Source organism: Pleurodeles waltl, chromosome 3_2 (genome assembly GCF_031143425.1).
Source record: "Pleurodeles waltl isolate 20211129_DDA chromosome 3_2, aPleWal1.hap1.20221129, whole genome shotgun sequence".
Taxonomy (NCBI): domain Eukaryota; kingdom Metazoa; phylum Chordata; class Amphibia; order Caudata; family Salamandridae; genus Pleurodeles; species Pleurodeles waltl.
In genome coordinates, this window is record NC_090441.1 from 12,480,314 (window position 1) to 12,500,627 (window position 20,314).

At 42.7% G+C, this 20,314-nt stretch overlaps 1 protein-coding gene across 2 annotated transcripts in view; it reads left to right on the forward strand.

The window, feature by feature from the left end:
• Positions 1-20,314, forward strand: part of TADA2A (transcriptional adaptor 2A) — a 241,860-nt gene that overhangs the window by 114,529 nt on the left and 107,017 nt on the right. For both annotated transcript variants that reach the window (XM_069226575.1, XM_069226576.1), the window contains 2 exons: positions 14,542-14,652; positions 17,862-17,933. In XM_069226575.1, coding sequence (XP_069082676.1) covers positions 14,542-14,652; positions 17,862-17,933 — 183 coding nt within the window. The remainder of the gene's footprint in view (positions 1-14,541; positions 14,653-17,861; positions 17,934-20,314) is intronic.

Consider the following 20,314-nt stretch of genomic DNA (forward strand, 5'->3'; position numbering starts at 1 on the left):
ATGGCAGCAGATCGGGAAACATTTTTACTTTAACTTCACACTCGCTCATTGCCACCTCATGCCACCCCAGATGATGCCTGAAGGTCTTTTTACACTTAACAAGTCCATCTACACTACATGATATTACACGTGAAAGCCACCCCATCCAACATACTATCACAGATTGGGGTAAAAACATGATTTTGGACTAAGCTAGAGATTTGGACCAGGTTGTTGTGTAATTGCAACTGTATCAAGAAAGTAAAAGGCACATCACATGGTGGTTCAGTTGTTGTTATACTGTTTATGCTAGTTAAAGATATGATCCATCTACTTCTGCAATTTTTTCCTACACATGCTGTTCTGTATATGATGAGATTTATACATGTCACAATGCATAATGATACTGCCTTCTAAACTGTAATATGTTGCAGTGCTGCATCCTCTATAAAAATGTTTTTTTAAAAGTGTATTTGTTTTAATGGAATGCTAAGCAGCCTTCATCCTTGCTGATGTTGATGTTGATGATCTAGTGCCAGTCACTACCATCAGGGGGGATGGAAATAAGACAATGGCATGAGCCATAAGAGATGACATCACATCCGAGTTTCTGCATTTCAATTCTCTGTGACATTGTGGCAGAGCTAAAATTTGGGCCACACAACAAATGCCCATCTTGGCACACCACCTTTCCCTGCTCAATTCCTCACCCCAGGCTAGCATCACACAAGCAGATCCGGAATTGGCCATTGCAACTAGTCAAAAAATGCTTCAGCAGGGAATCGTAATCTTCCACTTAATTGATCAGTATTACTGCACTGTTTGGGAACGTTGTGAAACATCCCATTTACTCCTCCTGTTTGGTTGTGAGAGGCTCCTGTTTCTCAATCCTCTTCCATTCGCCAAAACAGATGATACTACCCCTCTGATATCTGATGCCATGGACTCCAGTCTGCATTTCTCCACCATTAATTTGGAGTCCATGCCACCCACGTTTTTGTTAGGATATTTCACAATGCCATTGTCCTCCTTTTTGCTATCTGAAACACGTTTCAGTAATTACCTCTGCTGTCTGTACCCTAGCTGGGACAGGAAGGTTACTGGCATGCTACATGGGTATGTACCCCTTTCCTGAGCGTCAAACTGCATGTGAAACTGGTATCCTGGCTTTTATTTTGGCCCTGGTGTCACGCTAATAAAGCACAGAGGCCTGCGCCTGTCCCTGTCCATGTGAGTACCAGAACCTGTCCTGTGACTTGGAGAGTGCAACTAGGGTGCCCTCTAAAGGGCAAATGATTACCATTCCTGTTTTGGATGTATCACATTATGTTGTGGTTGCAGTGTACTGTGTTTTCTGATTTGTAGTGGACCACACTTGTTTGTGTGTCAATGGGTGCATCAGCTACTTACCCATGTTGTGTAAAGCTCTGTAGTTACTTGAAACCCAGAACTTGGCATTGACATCCTTTGTGAATGATGAGTACATGTTGTGTGTACAGCGAGTGTGAGACCCACATATGGTTGTAGAGCAATGTATCTGTGAGTCTAGAGTACTGAGATCAGTGGGATCTATTTTCGATGCCCCTTTTTGTAGCATGGCATAAGATGAAGGTTAAGAATAGCTTTCTCAGACATTGAAATCATACTTCCTGTGTACCTGTTGCTGGAGAATGTAGGCCCAAGAACTAAAATGTTTGGAGTTGATGGTATCTGCCTTAAGGAGTTCAAGATCTGAACCACAATATCCACATAAGGTTACAGCAGCAATGTTTACAAGCTTGGAAGCAACAGTCTTCACAATATGAGAACGTTCTGATTACCTCTAAAGCTCAGTCAGTATTCTCTGGCTGCGTAGTTATGGAGGCTTAAAGGAGGGTTTCTTTAAAAGCAAGCTTTGCAAGTTTTCATTATAAGAGGTGGCTCAGTTAAAAGTGGGATGGGGCTTCTCTAGCAGATCTCAGTGCAAAGTGAATGGGCTCTGCAGGAGAGGCCATTATATATATATATATATATATATATATATATATATATATATATATATATATATATATATATTCATATTCAATGACATGTGTAGCTGCAGATACACATGCTTTGCACATCCCGCCATCTAGTGTTGGGCTCGGAGTGTTACAAGTTGTTTTTCTTCGAAGAAGTCTTTTCGAGTCACGAGATCGAGGGACTCCTCCCCTTTCTGCTCCATTGCGCATGGGCGTCGACTCCATCTTAGATTGTTTTCTTTCCGCCATCGGGTTCGGACGTGTTCCTTTTCACTCCGCGTTTCGGTTCGGAAAGTTAGTGAAAATCTCAGAAAATTCGACAGTATTGTTTGCGTTCGGTATCGGGTTAGTTACAACAGATCGACACCGAACTTTGAAGAGCTCTGGCGGCCCTTTGGGGTTTTCGATTCCCCGGCGGGGGCCTAGTCGGCCCGACCACGTGCGTCTTCAAGGCTAATGGAACGGACCCCATTCCGCTTCTGCCCCGAATGTCACAACAAGTATCCTTATACAGATCAACATCTGGTCTGGATTCGGAAGAGGTCGATCCTGAACAGACGCCGAAAACCGTGAGTAAGACGTCGATACACAAAACTCACGCAAAGACCACTAAAGCCCAGGGGACGCCACCGCCGGCAGGCCATGGCTTAACCCGAAAAATAGGTGACCGAGCATCGGCACTGAAAAAGGGCATGCATGTGTCGAAGTCATCCGACTCCGGTCGAGATACCGGCACAGACCAGACTCGACCCCGAGACACCGGGTCAGAGCAATCTCTGCACCGAAACAAGTCAGCACCGAGACATCACTACACCGAAGAGCAAAAAAGTGTCGTCGGAACCGAAAAAAACAACGGAAAAAGTTTCGATACCGAAACATCCGGCCTCGGAACCGAAAACAAGTTCCTACACAGAGGAACAAGGCCTGTCCTCACAAATGCAAATACATAGATTTGGACAGGAGCTAGAGACAATGGAGCCAGATTACACCTAAAGAAGGCTCCACATTCAAAAGGAGACAGGGAAGATCAGTACTCTCCCTCCGATTCGAATGAAATGGAAACTTGCCTTCCAAGAGAAAGACAAGCAGCCACAGGCAAAGGTGGCAAGACAAGTAACCCCGCCACCATCTCCACAACGCTCTCCACAACCATCACCGGTAGCCACTCCACCAATGATGCAGTCCCCAACTCATACAGGGATGAGTCAGGATGATCCAGACGTGTGGGATCTTTATGATGCGCCAGTGTCAGATAACAGTCCCGACTGTTATCCAGCTAGACCGTCACCACCTGAAGACAGTACCGCCTACACACAGGTGGTGTCAAGAGCAGCGGCGTTTCATAATGTCAGCCTGCATGCAGAGCCAATTGAAGACGACTTTCTATTTAACACACACTCGTCCACACAGAGCCTACCCATGCTACCTGGAATGCTAAAACACTCCAAACAAGTGTTTGAGGAGCCTGTCAAAGGAAGGGCCATTACTCTAAGGGTGGAGAAAAAATATAAACCGCCACCAACAGACCCTGTGTACATCACACAACAGTTAACACCAGACTCAGTGGTGGTAGGGGCAGCGCGCAAGAGGGCGAACTCGCACACCTCAGGAGATGCACCACCTCCAGATAAAGAGAGTCGTAAGTTCGACGCAGCGGGGAAAAGAGTGGCGGCACAAGCAGCCAACCAGTGGCGCATTGCCAACTCACAGGCCCTGTTGGCGAAATATGATGGGGCTCATTGGGACGAAATGCAACATTTTATAGAACATTTGCCCAAGGAGTTCCAAAAGAGAGCACAACAAGTGGTGGAGGAAGGACAGAGTATCTCGAACAATCAGATACGGTCAGCAATGGATGCAGCAGACACAGCTGCTAGGACTGTAAATACAGCAGTAACAATACGGAGACATGCATGGCTGCGTACATCCTGGATTCAAGCCGGAAATACAACAAGCCGTGCTGAATATGCCATTTAACGGACAGCAGTTGTTTGGGCCGGAGGTGGATACTGCTATCGAAAAACTTAAAAAGGACACGGATACGGCCAAAGCCATGGGCGCACTCTACTCCCCACAGAGCAGAGGCACATTTAGGAAATCACAGTTTCGAGGGGGGTTTCGAGGACAAAGCACAGAACCCACAACCCCACAAACAAGGCCCACTTATCAGAGCCAATACCAGCGGGGAAGTTTTCGAGGACAATATAGAGGTGGACAGTTCCCAAAGAGTAGAGGGAAGTTCCAAAGTCCCAAAGCTCCACAAAATAAACGGTGACTTCCATGTCACAAATCCCCAACACATAACACCAGTGGGGGGGGAGACTAACCAAGTTCTACAAAAACTGGGAAGAAATAACAACAGACACGTGGGTACTAGCCATTATCCAGCATGGTTATTGCATAGTATTTCTAGAATTCCCTCCAAATGTCCCACCGAAAACACACAACATGTCAAAACAACACATGGATCTTCTACAACTGGAGGTTCAAGCGTTGTTGCAAAAAGATGCAATAGAGTTAGTACCAATTCATCAGAGAGGAAGAGGAGTTTACTCACTGTACTTTCTCATACCCAAAAAAGACAAAACTCTAAGACCTATATTAGATCTCAGAACATTAAATATCTACATCAAATCAGATCACTTTCACATGGTGACACTGCAGGACGTAATCGCATTGCTCAAACAACAAGACTACATGACAACACTAGACCTAAAGGATGCGTACTTCCATATACCGATACATCCTTCACACAGAAAGTACTTAAGGTTTGTATTCCAAGGGGTACATTACCAATTCAAAGTGTTGCCATTCGGGATAACAACTGCGCCAAGAGTTTTTACAAAATGCTTGGCAGTAGTGGCTGCTCATATCAGAAGACAGCAAATACATGCGTTCCCGTAGCTAGACGATTGGTTAATAAAAACCAACACGCAGGAACGGTGCTCACAACACACAAAGTATGTCATAGAAACCCTGCACAAACTAGGTTTCTCACTCAACTACAACAAGTCACACCTTCAGCCGTGTCAAATACAACAATATTTAGGAGCGACAATCAACACAACAAAAGGGATTGCCACTCCAAGTCCAAAAAGGGTACAGGCATTTCACAATGTAATACAGGCCATGCACCCAAAACAAAAGATACAAGTCAAGATAGTGATGAAACTACTAGGCATGATGTCCTCATGCATAGCCATTGTCCCAAACGCAAGATTGCACATGCGGCCCTTACAACAGTGCCTAGCATCACAATGGTCACAGGCACAGGGTCAACTTCAAGATCTAGTGTTGATAGACCACCAAACATACACCTCGCTTCAATGGTGGAATACTATAAATTTAAACAAAGGGCAGCCTTTTCAAGACCCAGTGCCTCAATACGTAATAACAACGGATGCCTCCATGATAGGGTGGGGAGCACACCTCAACCAACACAGCATCCAGGGACAATGGGACACTCAACAGAGACAGTTTCACATAAATCACTTAGAACTACTGGCAGTATTTCTAGCGCTGAAAGCATTTCAACCTATAATAATCCACAAACACATTCTTGTCAAAACAAACAACATAACAATGTATTATCTGAATAAACAGGGAGGAACACACTCAACACAGTTGTGTCTCCTGGCACAGAATATATGGCATTGGGCGATTCACAACCACATTCGCCTAATAGCACAGTTCATTCCAGGAATTCAGAACCAGCTAGCAGACAATCTCTCTCGGGATCACCAACAGATCCACGAATGGGAGATTCAACCCCAAATACTAAACACTTACTTCCAAAGATGGGGAACACCACAAATAGACCTATTTGCAACAAAAGAAAATGCAAAATGCCAAAACTTCGCATCCAGGTACCCACAGGATCAGTCTCGGGGCAATGCGTTATGGATGAGTTGGTCAGGGATATTTGCATACGCTTTTCCCCCTCTCCCACTCCTTCCGTATCTAGTAAACAAATTGAGTCAAAACAAACTCAAACTCATACTAAAAGCACCAACTTGGGCAAGACAACCTTGGTACACAACACTACTAGACCTCTCAGTAGTGCCTCATGTCAAACTACCAAACAGACCAGATCTGTTAACTCAACACAAACAACAGATCAGACACCCAAATCCAGCATCGCTGAATCTAGCAATTTGGCTCCTGAAGTCTAAAAATTCGGACATCTAGACCTTACACAGGAATGTATGGAGGTCATAAAACAAGCTAGAAAACCAACCACAAGACGTTGCTATGCAAATAAGTGGAAAAGATTTGTTTATTACTGGCATAATAAACAAATACAACCCTTACACGCATCTGCTAAAGACATCGTCAGCTACCTACTGCACTTACAAAAGTCAAAGCTAGCTTTTTCATCCATTAAAATACATCTCGCCGCAATTTCAGCTTATCTGCAAATTACGCACTCAACTTCACTATTTAGGATCCCAGTCATAAAGGCTTTATGGAGGACCTGAAAAGAATTATCCCACCAAGAACACCACCAGTTCCTTCGTGGAACCTCAACATTGTCTTAACATGGCTCATGGGTCCACCGTTTGAACCCATGCACTCATGTGAGATACAATATTTAACATGGAATGTAGCATTTCTAATTGCCATCACATCTCTAAGAAGAGTAAGTGAAATACAAGCATTTACCATACAAGAACCCTTTATTCAGATACACAAGCATAAAGTACTTTTACAAACAAATCCTAAGTTCTTACCAAAAGTCATTTCACCGTTCCACTTAAATCAAACAGTAGAACTACCAGTGTTCTTTCCAGAACCAGATTCTGTAGCTGAAAGAGCACTACATACATTAGACATCAAAAGAGCATTAATGTACTACATTAACAGAACAAAACAAATTCGAAAAACAAAACAACTGTTCATTGCTTTCCAAAAACCTCATACAGGGAATCCAATATCCAAACAAGGCATTGCCGGATGGATAGTTAAATGCATTCAAACCTGTTATCTCAAAGCAAAAAGAGAACTGCCTATAACACCAAAGGCACACTCAACTAGAAAGAAAGGTGCAACCATGGCCTTTCTAGGAAACGTTCCAATGACTGAAATATGTAAGGCAGCCACATGGTCTACGCCTCATACGTTTACCAAGCATTACTGCGTGGATGTGTTAACAACACAACAAGCCACAGTAGGACAAGCAGTACTACGAACTTTATTTCAAACAATTTCAACTCCTACAGGCTGAGCCACCGCTTTTGGGGAGATAACTGCTTACTAGTCTATGCAAAGCATGTGTATCTGCAGCTACACATGCCATTGAACGGAAAATGTCACTTACCCAGTGTACATCTGTTCGTGGCATAAGACGCTGCAGATTCACATGCGCCCGCCCGCCTCCCCAGGAGCCTGTAGCAGTTTTAAGTTGATCTTGAACATTTGTAAATTTGTAAATACATCGCTTTAAACCACATTATGTACATACATATTTACTCCATTGCATGGGCACTATTACTATATACACAACTCCTACCTCACCCTCTGAAAACAATCTAAGATGGAGTCGACGCCCATGCTGCAGATACACATGCTATGCATACGTCTGCCATTTAGTGTTGGATTTGGAGTGTTACAAGTTGTTTTTCTTCGAAGAAGTGTTTTCGAGTCACTGGATCGAGTGACTCCTCCTCTTCGGCTCCATTTCGCATGGGCATCGACTCCATGTTAGATTGTTTTCTTTCCGCTATCTGGTTCGGACGTGTTTCCTTTCGCTCCGATAGATCGATTCGGGAAAGCTTAAAACTCTTCATTTCTCGTCGGTATTGTTTTCGATCGTGTTACACCTTCGATCGACACTTCCGTACCGTCGAAACAAACAGCTTTACTCGCCCTTCGGTGCGCGTGCCCAACTCGGGCCTCGTCGAACCGACTGCGTGGAAGCCTCATTGATCGGACTCCATTCCAATTCTGTCCTCGGTGCCACGTTAAATTCCCTTATACGGACCAACACCTCGTCTGTAATCTCTGCCTTTCCCCCGACCATCGGGAAGAAAATTGCGAGGCCTTCAGATCCTTCTGGTCGAAAAAGACGCTCTGAGACAGAAGAGCACGGAGACTCGAGATTGCATCAAAGAGCACCGAACATCTCGACATCGAAGAGTAATAAATCATGCAGACCGCAGTCTCCGTTCGAGGATCTGACTCCGACCAGGATTCCGAGGAGGACAGACCGGTCACGGCAGGACAGCACATGAGTACGCCTGCCACTGTGTCATCTAAGCCCAAACATAAGGCCTTGGAAACGCCACTGCCGGAATGCCATGTCTCGACCCGGAAACAGAAACGCTTGATGACCAACCCACCAGCTCGGCACCGAAAAGGCCACCCCACCGAAACCATCGGACTCGAGCCGAAGCTCTGTCTCGGAACTGAGCAAACAACGCTCTTTCGAGTCAATCTCGAAAATCATTTTCCGAGGCGAGACTATCTTCAACCCCAACTTTTTTGATAGCGAAAAAGCCAGCTTCGGAGCCGAAAAAACCTATTTATACTGAGGAGCATGGACTTTCACAAGCACTTAAAGAAAGCCACAAAACTACTGAGGAGGACTCCCAAATAGGAGCAATGGATGAAAGGCAAGCCAGGATTCATATCCATAAAGAAACTGGCAGAATTTTAACCGCACCTCCTCTAAAACCAGAGGAAATTAGCCTTTCAGGAGGAATTGGATACTACACTGCCGCCAGCTAAAGTTCCAAGAACAAAGGAGAGACCTCCACTTTCTCAATTTTCTCCTCCTCAGTCTCCTTCTCACTCTCCACATCTACATATCTCTCCTGTTACCAGTCCTACACCTATACAGTCACCATCACACTCATTTGATTCGCAGCAGGACATTGTGGATCCATGGGATCTTTATGATCCAGAACCCATTCCAGACAATAACCTGATTGCTATCCCTCTAAGCCTTTACCACCAGAGGATAGTACAGGCTACACTCAAGTGATAGCTAGGGCGGCAACATATCACAATGTCACCATGCATACTGAGCCATTAGAGCATGATTTCTTATTTAATACACTCTCCTCCACGCATGCAACATATCAGTCGCTTCCTGTGCTCCCCGGCATGCTAAAACATGCTGACCAGATATTTAAAGAGCCAGTAAAAGCAAGGATAATTACTCCAAGAGTGGAGAAAAAAATATAAGCCACCTCCTTCCGATCCTGTCTATATTACCCAACAGCTACCTCCAGACTCAGTAGTTATAAGCGCTGCCAGGAAGAGAGCAAGCTCACAGTCGTCAGGTGATGCACCCCCACCAGACAAAGAGAGTAGGAAGTTTGATGCTGCAGGGAAAAGGGTGGCATCTCAGGCAGCCAACCAGTGGAGAATAGCCAACTCTCAGGCATTGTTGGCTAGATATGACAGGGCCCATTGGGACGAGATGAAAGATATAATCCAACATCTCCCCAAGGAACAGCAAAAAAGGACACAACAGATTGTAGAGGAAGGGCAAGCCATCACTAACAACCAGATTAGATCAGCCCTAGACTCTGCAGATACAGCAGCCAGAACCATCAACACTGCTGTAACCATAAGGAGACATGCATGGCTTAGGTCTTCAGAATTCAAGCCTGAAATCCAACAGGCAGTGCTGAATGTGCCATTCAACCAAAAACTGCTTTTCGGCCCAGAAGTTGACACTGCTATTGAAAAGATGAAAAAGGATTCAGACACCGCAAAAGCCATGGGTGCACTGTATACCACACAATACAGGGGATCCTTTCGTAAACTCCAATTTAGAGGTGGATTTAGAGCCCAAACTGCTGAGGCATCCACATCACAGTCAAAGCCGGTCTACCAACCTCAATACCAACGAGGTGGTTTCAAAAGCACTTATAGAGGCCAGTACCCCAGAGGCAGGGGAAAATATCACACACCAAAACAAGCCTCACAACAAAGTAAACAGTGACTTGTGGCATTCCTTTCCAATTCACACCACACCTGTGGGGGGAAGACTGCAAAAGTTCCACAGCAATTGGCTAAACATTACCACAGACAGCTGGGTATTATCAATTATCCGCAATGGCTATTACCTAGAATTGATACAAACTCCACCAAACATTCCACCAAAACCACACAGGCTATCCACAGATCATATCAGTCTGTTGAAGGAAGAAGTCAAATCTCTATTAATCAAACAAGCAATTGAAGCTGTGCCACAAAATCAAATAGGGACAGGAGTTTACTCAGTGTATTTCCTCATTCCCAAAAAAGATGGAACCTTAAGGCCAATATTAGATCTCAGAACCCTCAGTCTTTACATCCTGTCAGAACACTTTCATATGGTGACACTACAGGATGTTATTCCACTACTTCAGCAACACGATTTCATGGCAACATTAGACCTCAAAGATGCGTATTTTCACATACCCATCCATCCTCCGCACAGAAAATATCTCAGGTTTGTCATTCAAGGAAAGCATTATCAGTTCAAAGTGTTACCCTTCGGAATAACAACAGCTCCAAGGGTATTCACAAAATGCCTGGCGGTAGTCGCAGCCTACCTAAGAAGACAACACATTCATGTCTTTCCATATCTAGACGATTGGCTAATAAACAGTCATACGCATTGTCAAAACCATGCGCATTATGTAATACAAACCCTGCACACGCTAGGGTTCTCCATAAACTACCAAAAGTCACAACTACAACCTGCGCAAATTCAACAGTATTTAGGGGCAATACTAAATACTCAAAAAGCGCTTGCAAGTTCAAATATGCAAAGAATACAAGCTTTTCACAATATATTGGCACAAATACAGGCAGGTCAACAGTACATTGTCAAATTTGTCATGAAAGTATTGGGCATGATGGCATCGTGTATTGCAATTGTTCACATGCAAGACTAAATATGCAGCCCTTGCAACAGTGCCTTGCACAACAATGGTCACAAGCACAGGGTCAACTTCAAGATCTAGTGCTGATAGACCGCCAAACATACATGTCCCTTCAGTGGTGTAATTCCACGAATCTAAACAAAGGGCGGCCATTTCAAGACCCTGTGCCTCAAACCATACTTACAACAGATGCATCAATGATTGGCTGGGGAGCTCACCTCAACAATCACAACATTCAAGGACAATGGGATGCCCAACACAAACAGCTACATATAAATCACTTACAGCTGTTAGCTGTCTTCCTAGCGCTTAAAGCTTTTCAGCCTCTCCTTATTCACAAAAATGTCTTGATCAAAACAGACAACATGACCACCATGTATTACCTAAACAAACAAGGAGGGACACATTCGTCCCAACTCTCCCTCCTAACTCAAAAGATTCAGAAATGGGAAATACACAACCAAATTCACCTGGTAGCACAGTACATTCCAGGGATACACAACCAATTAGCAGATATTCTCAGCAGATATCATCAACAGACACACAAGTGTGAGATTCACCCTCAAGTACCTCAAAAATACTTTAATCAATGGGGAACACCAGACATAGATCTGTTCGCCACCAGCGAAAACGCAAAATGCCAAAGCTTCGCATCCAGATACCCACATCCCCTATCCAAGGGCAATGCTCTATAGATCAATTGGTCAGGGATATTTGCTTACGCTTTTCCCCCTCTCCCACTCATTCCATTTCTAGTCAACAAATTGCGTCAAAACTCGCTCAATCTGATACTCATAGCTCCAACGTCAGCCATGGTATACAACACCATTAGACCTGTCAGTAGTACCACACTCCAAACTCCCAAACAGACCAGATTTGTTGACACAAAACAAAGGGCAGATCAGGCACCCAAATCCCAACACACTCAATCTAGCGATTTTGCTCCTGAGGTCATAGAATTTGGATTATCTACAACTACCAACTGAATGTATGGAAGTAATTAAGCAAGCAAGCAAGAAAACCCACTACCAGACAGTGCTATACCAACAAATGGAAAAGATTTGTATATCACTGTCAATCTAAACAAATTGCCCCTCTTTCAGCATCAATACAAGATATTGTATGCTATTTGCTTCATTTACAAACATCAAATTTAGCATTTTATTCCATAAAAATACATCTCACTGCAATTTCCGCATATTTGTAAAATTTACAGCACAGCTCTTTATTTAGAGTTCCTGTTATCAAATCCTTCATGGAAGGTTTAAAACGCATCATGCCACCTAGAACACCTCCAGTGCCTTTGGGGAATCTAAACATAGTGCTTACGTGACTTCTGGGCCCACCATTTGAACCTATGCACTCATGTCAAATGCAATTCTTAACATGGAAGGTTGCCTTCCTAGTCGCAATTACATAATTGCGAAGAGTTAGTGAAATTCAAGCTTTTACTATTGAAGAACCATTCATACAAGTACATAAACATAAAGTTGTACTACGAACTAATCCTAAATTTCTTCCTAAAGTAGTATCACCTTTTTCATATCAAACAAACAGTGGAACTACCAGACTTCTTCCCACAGCCAGATTCTGTGGCAGAAAGAGCTCTACATACATTAGACATTAAAAGAGCTCTAATGTACTACATAGATAGAACAAAACCATTCAGGAAAACTAAACAGCTATTTGTAGCTTTTCAAAAAGCTCACACCATTTCAAAACAAGGTTTAGCAAGATGGATAGTAAAATGCATCCAAACATGTTACCTTAAAGCTAAAAGACATCTCTTAGTTGCACCTAAAGCACATTCCACAAGGAAAAAAGGTGCTACAATGGCCTTCTTAGGAAATATACCAGTTGCTGAAATATGTAAAGCAGCTACTTGGTCAACACCACATACATTTACTAAACATTATTGTGTAAATGTTTTAGCAGCGCAGCAAGCCACAGTAGGTCAAGCTGTACTAAGAACATCATTTAAAAAAACTTCAACTCCTACAGGCTGACCACCGTTTTTATGGGAGGAATAACTGCTTTCTAGTCTATGCATAGCATGTGTATCTGCACCTACACATGCCATCGAACGGAAAATGTCACTTACCCAGTGTACATCTGTTCGTGGCATGTTGCACTTCAGATTCACATGCACCCTCCCAACTCCCCGGAAGCCTGTAGTTGTTTAAGTTAAACAAACACTTGAACATATGTGTGTATATATGTGTGTGTGTGTGTGTGTGTGTATATATATATAAATATATATATATATCTTTTCTTTATACTTTATCACTCCTACCTTACCCTCTGTGGGAAAACAATCTAACATGGAGTCGATGCCCATGCGCAATGGAGCCGAAGAGGAGGAGTCACTCGATCCTGTGACTCGAAAACACTTCTTCGGAGAAAAACAACTTGTAACACTCCGAGCCCAACACTAGATGGCAGACGTATGCATAGCATGTGAATCTGCAGCGGAACATGCCACGAACAGATGTACACTGGGTAAGTGACATTTTCCATATTGAACAGTCAATCTAGGTTTGGGGTCTCTTCTGCCAATGATGTAATATAACACATTATTGATTCAAACAGACAGTACAAAGGCATTGACTGATATTCAGTAACAAGGGGGTGCACTGAGCACGCTCTTCATTGTGTAATCTGGCATTCAGTCGAAACTTAATTCTGACAGCAGTGTATGTTCCAGGCATACAAAAGACTAACGCAAGTGCACAAAGCAAAATGGTTTGAGAAGAGCAAATATGTGTGATTTTACACACTTTTGAGTTATGGGTGTTCCAGAAGTAGTTAATTCTATGAGAATGCCTTGTGTCCTATTGTAGAAGAGATTCTGCATAAGGTGTATTGAGAGATGAGTTTATCCGTTGAATTGAAGGCAGAGGACTTCAACATTTTTCTTTCTCTGCCTATTAGCTTGTATGGTTTAGAGTCAGTTCTTCTAAATCACCATGTTTGGTGGCAAAGGTTTTGTGTGAGGGTTTAGTATAAGGTGTTTCCAGCCATGAGGAGACCACCTACCCACTTTTGAGCCTTTACCTAAAAAACAGAATTGAAATATATTTCACGCTCCTTCTCACCTTCGTTATCATGGCCTAACTTAAATGGCTGTCATGTGGGTGACTAGGAGCGGTTTTTGGGGTACCTATTTTTATACTGTTCAGTGGGGAAATGTTTCACATTTAGGATGAAAGGAGTTATATGTGCAGGAATACAGGTCTTTGGTGAGTAGCTTTCACTCTTTTTTCATATTGATTTAAGCATTCATCAGTGTTCTTTATATTCCCAGGTGAATGCATTGTTAGAGTTGCAGCCTGTACTTATGCAACTAATTATCATTGATTTTAGAGGTGAAGTGCAGTTCAAGTCTGGGAGAAAAATAATTAACTGTAAGAGAGAAATGCCCAGCCAAAAATTCTGTGACTGTGTTGAAACAACACTGGGTCGTAGAGAGAATAGAGCTATCTATAAAAGACAAAAACAAAATTTTTTTGTCATATGTATCGCACATGTTCAGCTCATGTTTATCAATGTAATAATCATCATAGGTGTGGCATACTATAGCATGCCAAACGGTGGGAGATGTCTTAAACTATATTAGGTTTGTAACATTTTCTGCTTTCAAATACAAAGCTGTCATTTTTGTCTTACTCACAATTTGGTTGTAGTTCTGGAAAGGCGATACCCCAAAGAGATCCAGGACTTGTACGAAACAATGAGGCGCTTTGCAAGGATTCTGGGACCAATCGAGCATGACAAATTCATTGAAAGTCACGCAGGTATTGTCTTCATTTACACTTATGGCCACTCCAAGATCAAAAACCTTCTCAAATATGCAAAAATGAAAATGTTGTATGGTAATTATGACTGGCATTTACTTGTATTGTTTCTCAAGCTTCAGTATGACGCGAAACAATGTTTCTGCATGTGAGTTATAGATTCACTCACGCAGCACAAAAAGAGCATAAGTACCAGCCATGCATGTTTTAATCGTGTTCAGAGAAGGGACAGTGCATACAGCAGAATTGTATACCTTGATATATCATTCACTATAATAAATGTATTATAATATGTTCACTGAATAAAAGGTTAGTGACATTCTAAATAGGTGTTGAAATGAGTTGAGAACTAATGTGTAAAAATGAAAAAACCCAGGAATTGACTAGTTATATTTTAGTCACATAACTATAACTTGCCTGTCTGTCATGCGCTGCTTATGACCTCACATATTTCATCACTCATGACATCTTAAATGACCTCACTGATAACACTGCAAACAAATTCAACCTTGTTACTTTTATTCCCATTACTCCATAAGCCCTTACATAATTATTTTTTTTCAAGTTGTTAGTAAAGCACTTATAGTCCCATACAACATAACGTTACTGTGTGTACACGTGTGAATGCATAGGATGCAAGTGTGGTTGTGTATGTTGCAAGTTATATGGTGCACCATTTAGAACCTGTAATGTATGGTGTGCAAGTAGTACTCCAAGTTAATTCAAAAAGGTAATGGCTGAGCACACCTGATGTGAGTTGTAGAGGCATTTTTTTAAAGTAGGTTATGACGTTAAGCCCAAGGCTGTTGGAAATAAATCTGTGACAATAGCCAAAGCTTCTGTTGACAGTAGGTTATCTACCAGTGGCATGTGCCCATATTGAATAGTTGTAATACTCTGCTATAAACAAATTCTTCATAACTAGGATGTTTGAGGTGTGGATTTTTATATCCAGAACCTACAAGTTTAAGATATATGGGATTCTTGAGCTCCACCTAAAGTGTAACTCACACTGTGGGGTTGTGAGCTTGGCTCTAAGGTTGTAAGCCATTGTACTCGTCATGGAATGTGTGCAATGTATTTTAGTCAATTACAAAGAGTTGTCCATAGACCCCGGCAGAAGGTATATTATCTATGGTAAATGCCTAGCTGTCAATCTCTTGACTTAAAATTGTGGATCCTGCAAAGATTTCAATAGGGTGATTAAGGTGAGTAAAGTACAAACTTTTTGAAGGGTGCTCAAGGTTTAAAAAGGGAATCAACCCATTAAAGTCTTTGGAGGCATTTTGTTTGTTAGGTGGATGAATACTAGTAAAAAGAGGGTAACCGCCAAATGTGGGTGACTTGACAGATATGCTCTGCAGCTTTCCAGTGATCAAAGGCTATTTGTCCATTATCACTTAATGGTGATAGAAAATTGGGCAGAGGTGTAGCGTGTTTAAGTACTTCAAGTCCAACACAGCTTGTAGGACACTGTCACAGTGCCTGGATGATGCTATCAGTGATATAATCAATGATGTAATTTAACATATTATTAGTGATGAAATAGAGTTCGTAAGCAGTGCATGACCGGGACATACGCTATAGTTAGTGGTGAGTTTGCTGATGACATCCCAGATGACATCATTGATGACATCACTGAAGGCATCATCTAATCTACTGCTCCTCAAATTACTCTATAAACCAGTAGATCATTTTAAAAAAGCAAAGCAGGTAGACACCGATTGATTATAAGTGCATGTATGAAATAGAAACAGTGCAGTAGTGAGGGCTCGTCTGATTCAGTATGGTTGAAGTTAAATGGTGCACACTAGCTACCAGTGAAGTTTTGAATGTAAGCAGTAATTTATTTGAGCAAGTTAAAGGCTGAGCGCAAACAGTGTGAGTTGCAGACATACATTTAAAATAGTTTGTGGCTTGAACCAGAAGCCTTTTGCAAAAAATGGGGAAAAACTAAAGATTCTCAATACAATACATTATTTACTTGTGGATTTTTCTGCACACAAACCAATTGGCTGCCTGTTCACAGTACTACATTATGGATCTTTGAAAGAGCATTGTCTACACTTGAGGTAAGAGTTGATACTGGAAAAGTGTTTCTAAAATTAGGCTACTAACTATACATGAGTAGAATGTGCACTTCATAACTTTCATTTCAAAAGTGTGATGCTTTTGTGCCTACGGTGCTGTTGTCAGTTGTAATGTTGCGCCCTATGGGATGTCAATGAAGCACTGCATTTCAGGCTAGAAGAGGATACTGGATAGCAGAGTCCAGTGCATTCCAAACTAGAATGTAAGTTCAGTGTATGTGAAACACTCTAAAGAGGGCTCACCGCTTGCTTTGATAGATTAGGGATAGATTGTGGAGTTGGTCGTTCGGCCAGCTTCACCTGCAACATGCCTGCCACCTTGCCTGTCTGATAGACTTCTGCTTGAGGCCGGTGCCACAGTGTGGCAACCCCAAGGGGACAAGGTGGGGTGGAAAGTAAGTTAGCAGCCCTCTCCAAGAACAACAGTTGCCCCCTACCTAGTGAAATACTCTACACCTATAATACAAATGTTACTCTAAACTTTTTATTCATTCCTTTATTAGTCTGAAGCAGCAATTCAGGCCTGTATAGTATAAGTGATTCCACTGCGACTGTGAATTACGTTTATCACTTCTGTTGTTACCAACCATCAAGAAAGAGAAAAAATGAGGCCTACAAACTCAATCTCTTGCAATACAGTAAATTTGTACTGCAACCAGCAGGAGGAAGTTCTCTTCTGTAGGTGCTTCAACCTAATTCTAAGTTGGATGTCAAACAACACATTCTACGCATGCAGTTTTAATCGCAATAAGAAATTGCTGTTAAAATGCTATATGAAAATTGTACATGTTGTACTCACCCCCTATCAAACTTGTTGCATTTTTCACAGCCATCAGAAGATGGTAAAAAACAGAAGCTTTGTAACCTGTGAAGCTTTGAATGTCTGAAATCGTCTTACAGTATTTTGATGACTCTTCCTACAAAAGCTTTGTGTTTGCGCTGGGCAGACTGAATGCTTTGCAGCTTGATTTTATCCTACAGAAGACTTTCATTAAAGTAGAAAAAATTTAACACTGCACACCTGAAACTGCAGTTTTTCTTCTTTATTTGTAACTGCTGCTTTCATTAGTAGCCAAGGAGCATGAATCTAGGCAAATTTTCTTCTTTGTATTTTGACAGTGGAAGTTGAACTGCGAAAGGAAGTCAAACGGTTGCAAGAATACAGGATGGCGGGGATCAAAACGTTCATCAGTAAGTGAAGGGACGTTCACATTACTTTGTTCTGCAGTTGTATAACACAGGATTTCTTAATCTTTGGACTTCTGTGAACCCTCACGTAACCATTCCAATCATTGCTAAAGGCTGGGGACTCTCAGTGAATCATTTTTGTAATGCAGGGAGCCTCAGTGAGTCCTTATTGGATTTCCAGGTGCCTGACCTAAGTAATTTTGATGATTTGAACAGCAAAACAATACACACAATACAGAAACAAGCATTTATCAAGTGAAAATACACAAATTATGACATATTTCATTAAGATCACTAACAAATATAAAAATATATTTTTCCCATTTTAATGGGAAGGTTGAAGCTTTTCTAAATTTGAGGCCACATACCGCCTCTACTATAGTCTGTTTCATGCACTTGCACTGCTCCTACGAATCAAACTGAAGATACCATCTTAATTTTTAGCCCCCAATTTCAAATTCCTTCTCATTTACGTGGTTTAAAATCTTCCATTTTACTTCTTTTATATACATACAACTTGTTAATCTGTTAATATTATTAAATTTTCTAAGCGGTCGTGGACCCCATGAGTAGGTATCGTGAACCCCATATTGTCCCCAGACCACAGGTTAAGAGCCACTAGTATAACGTAAGCAGACTCATTAAATAACTTTTTAGTATATGAGAAAAATAGTAACAAAATAACTATGTTACAGCAGTTGTGTGTTCTTTTATTCTTAAAGTATAAAGGTTTGTTTATTTTCCTCTTGTGCCCTCATAACGATTTGTTAGCCTTGCTCGGAAGTTGTATGCAATTCAGATATTCTATTGTTTCATATTGTATCAGCCTGCATCTAGAATGCTTAATGATACACTGTGCACTTCTCCCTTAGATTTTTTTGTATAAATCATAACCTGCCCTTTTTTTTTTCTTATATAACTGAACTTTAGCAAATCTTTATGCCATTCATTTTCTACACTTGCGGTCTCAATCAATCAATCAAAAAATTTATTAAGCGCACTACTCACCCATTAGGGTTTCAAGGCCCTGGGGGGGGTGAGGGGTGAGGGTTGCCGTTTACTGCTCAAAAAGCCATGTCTTGAGGTGCTTTCTGAAAGTTAGGAGGTCCTGGGTCTTGCGTAGGTTGGTGGGGAGGGAGTTCCAGGTCTTGGAGGAGAAGTGGATGCGGGGGACTGTGGCGAGGGCGAGGTGAGCGGAGAAGTCGAGTAGGTGTGTGGAAGTTTACTCGTTCGTTAAGGTAGGCTGGTCCAGTGTTGTGGAGGGATTTGTGAGCGTGGATAAGGACTTTGAAGATTATCCTTTCGCTGATGGGCAGCAAGTGTAGGGATCTGAGGTGAGTAGAGATGTATTCGTGGCGGGCAGGTTGAGGATGAGACGTGCGGCTGCGTTCTGGATTTGCTGGAGTTTTTGCTGATGCTTGGCTGTGGTACCAGCGTAGAGGGCGTTGCCGTAGTCCAGTCTGCTGGTGATGAGGGCATGGGTGACCGTTTTTCTTGTTTTTAAGGGAATCCATTTGAAGGTCTCCCGTAGCATGCAAAGTGTGTTGATTTGCTGGGCCATGGAGAGAGATGAGTCTACGACGATGCAGATGTTGCGTGCGTGGGTGGAGGGTGTTGGGGGTGGTCCGAGGGCGGTGGGCCACCAGGAGTCATCCCATACTATCTTGTTGGGGCCGAAGATGATGATTTCTGTTTTGATGGAGTTGAGTTTGAGGTGGCTTGCTGTCATCCATTTGGCGATGTCGAGGCGTCCGGCGTGTAGGTTTGTCTTGGCGGTGGAAGGGTTCCTGGTGAGGTAGATGATGAGCTGGGTGACGTCTGCATACGAGATGATGATGATTCCGTGGGGGTGGAGGATGTTGGCGAGGGGGGCCATGTATATGTTGAAGAGGGTGGGGCTGAGGGAGGATCCTTGGGGAACCCTGCAGATGATCTTGGTGGCTGGGGACCGGAAGGGAGGGAGGTGAACTCTTTGGGTTCTTTCGGCGAGGAAGTAGGTGAGCCAGTCTAGGGCCTTGTGTTGGATTCCTGCATCAAAAAGGTGTGCGCGGAGGATTTGGTGGCATACAGTGTCGAACACTGCGGAGAGGTCCATAAGGATGAGAAAGACTGTGTTCCCTTGTCCACTCTGGTTCTGATGTCGTCTGTGCAGGCGATGAGGGCGGTCTCAGTGCTGTGGTTCTTGCGGAATCCAGACTGGGAGGCGTCCAGTGCGTTGTTTTCCTCTAGGAAGTGAGACAGTTGGGCGTTCACTATCTTCTCAGCAACCTTGTCGGGGAAGGGGAGAAGAGAGATGGAACGGTAGTTCGTGAGCTCTTCCGGGTCTGCTTTGTTTTTTTTTTGAGGAGTGCGTTGACTTCAGCGTGCTTTCAGGTGTCTGGGAA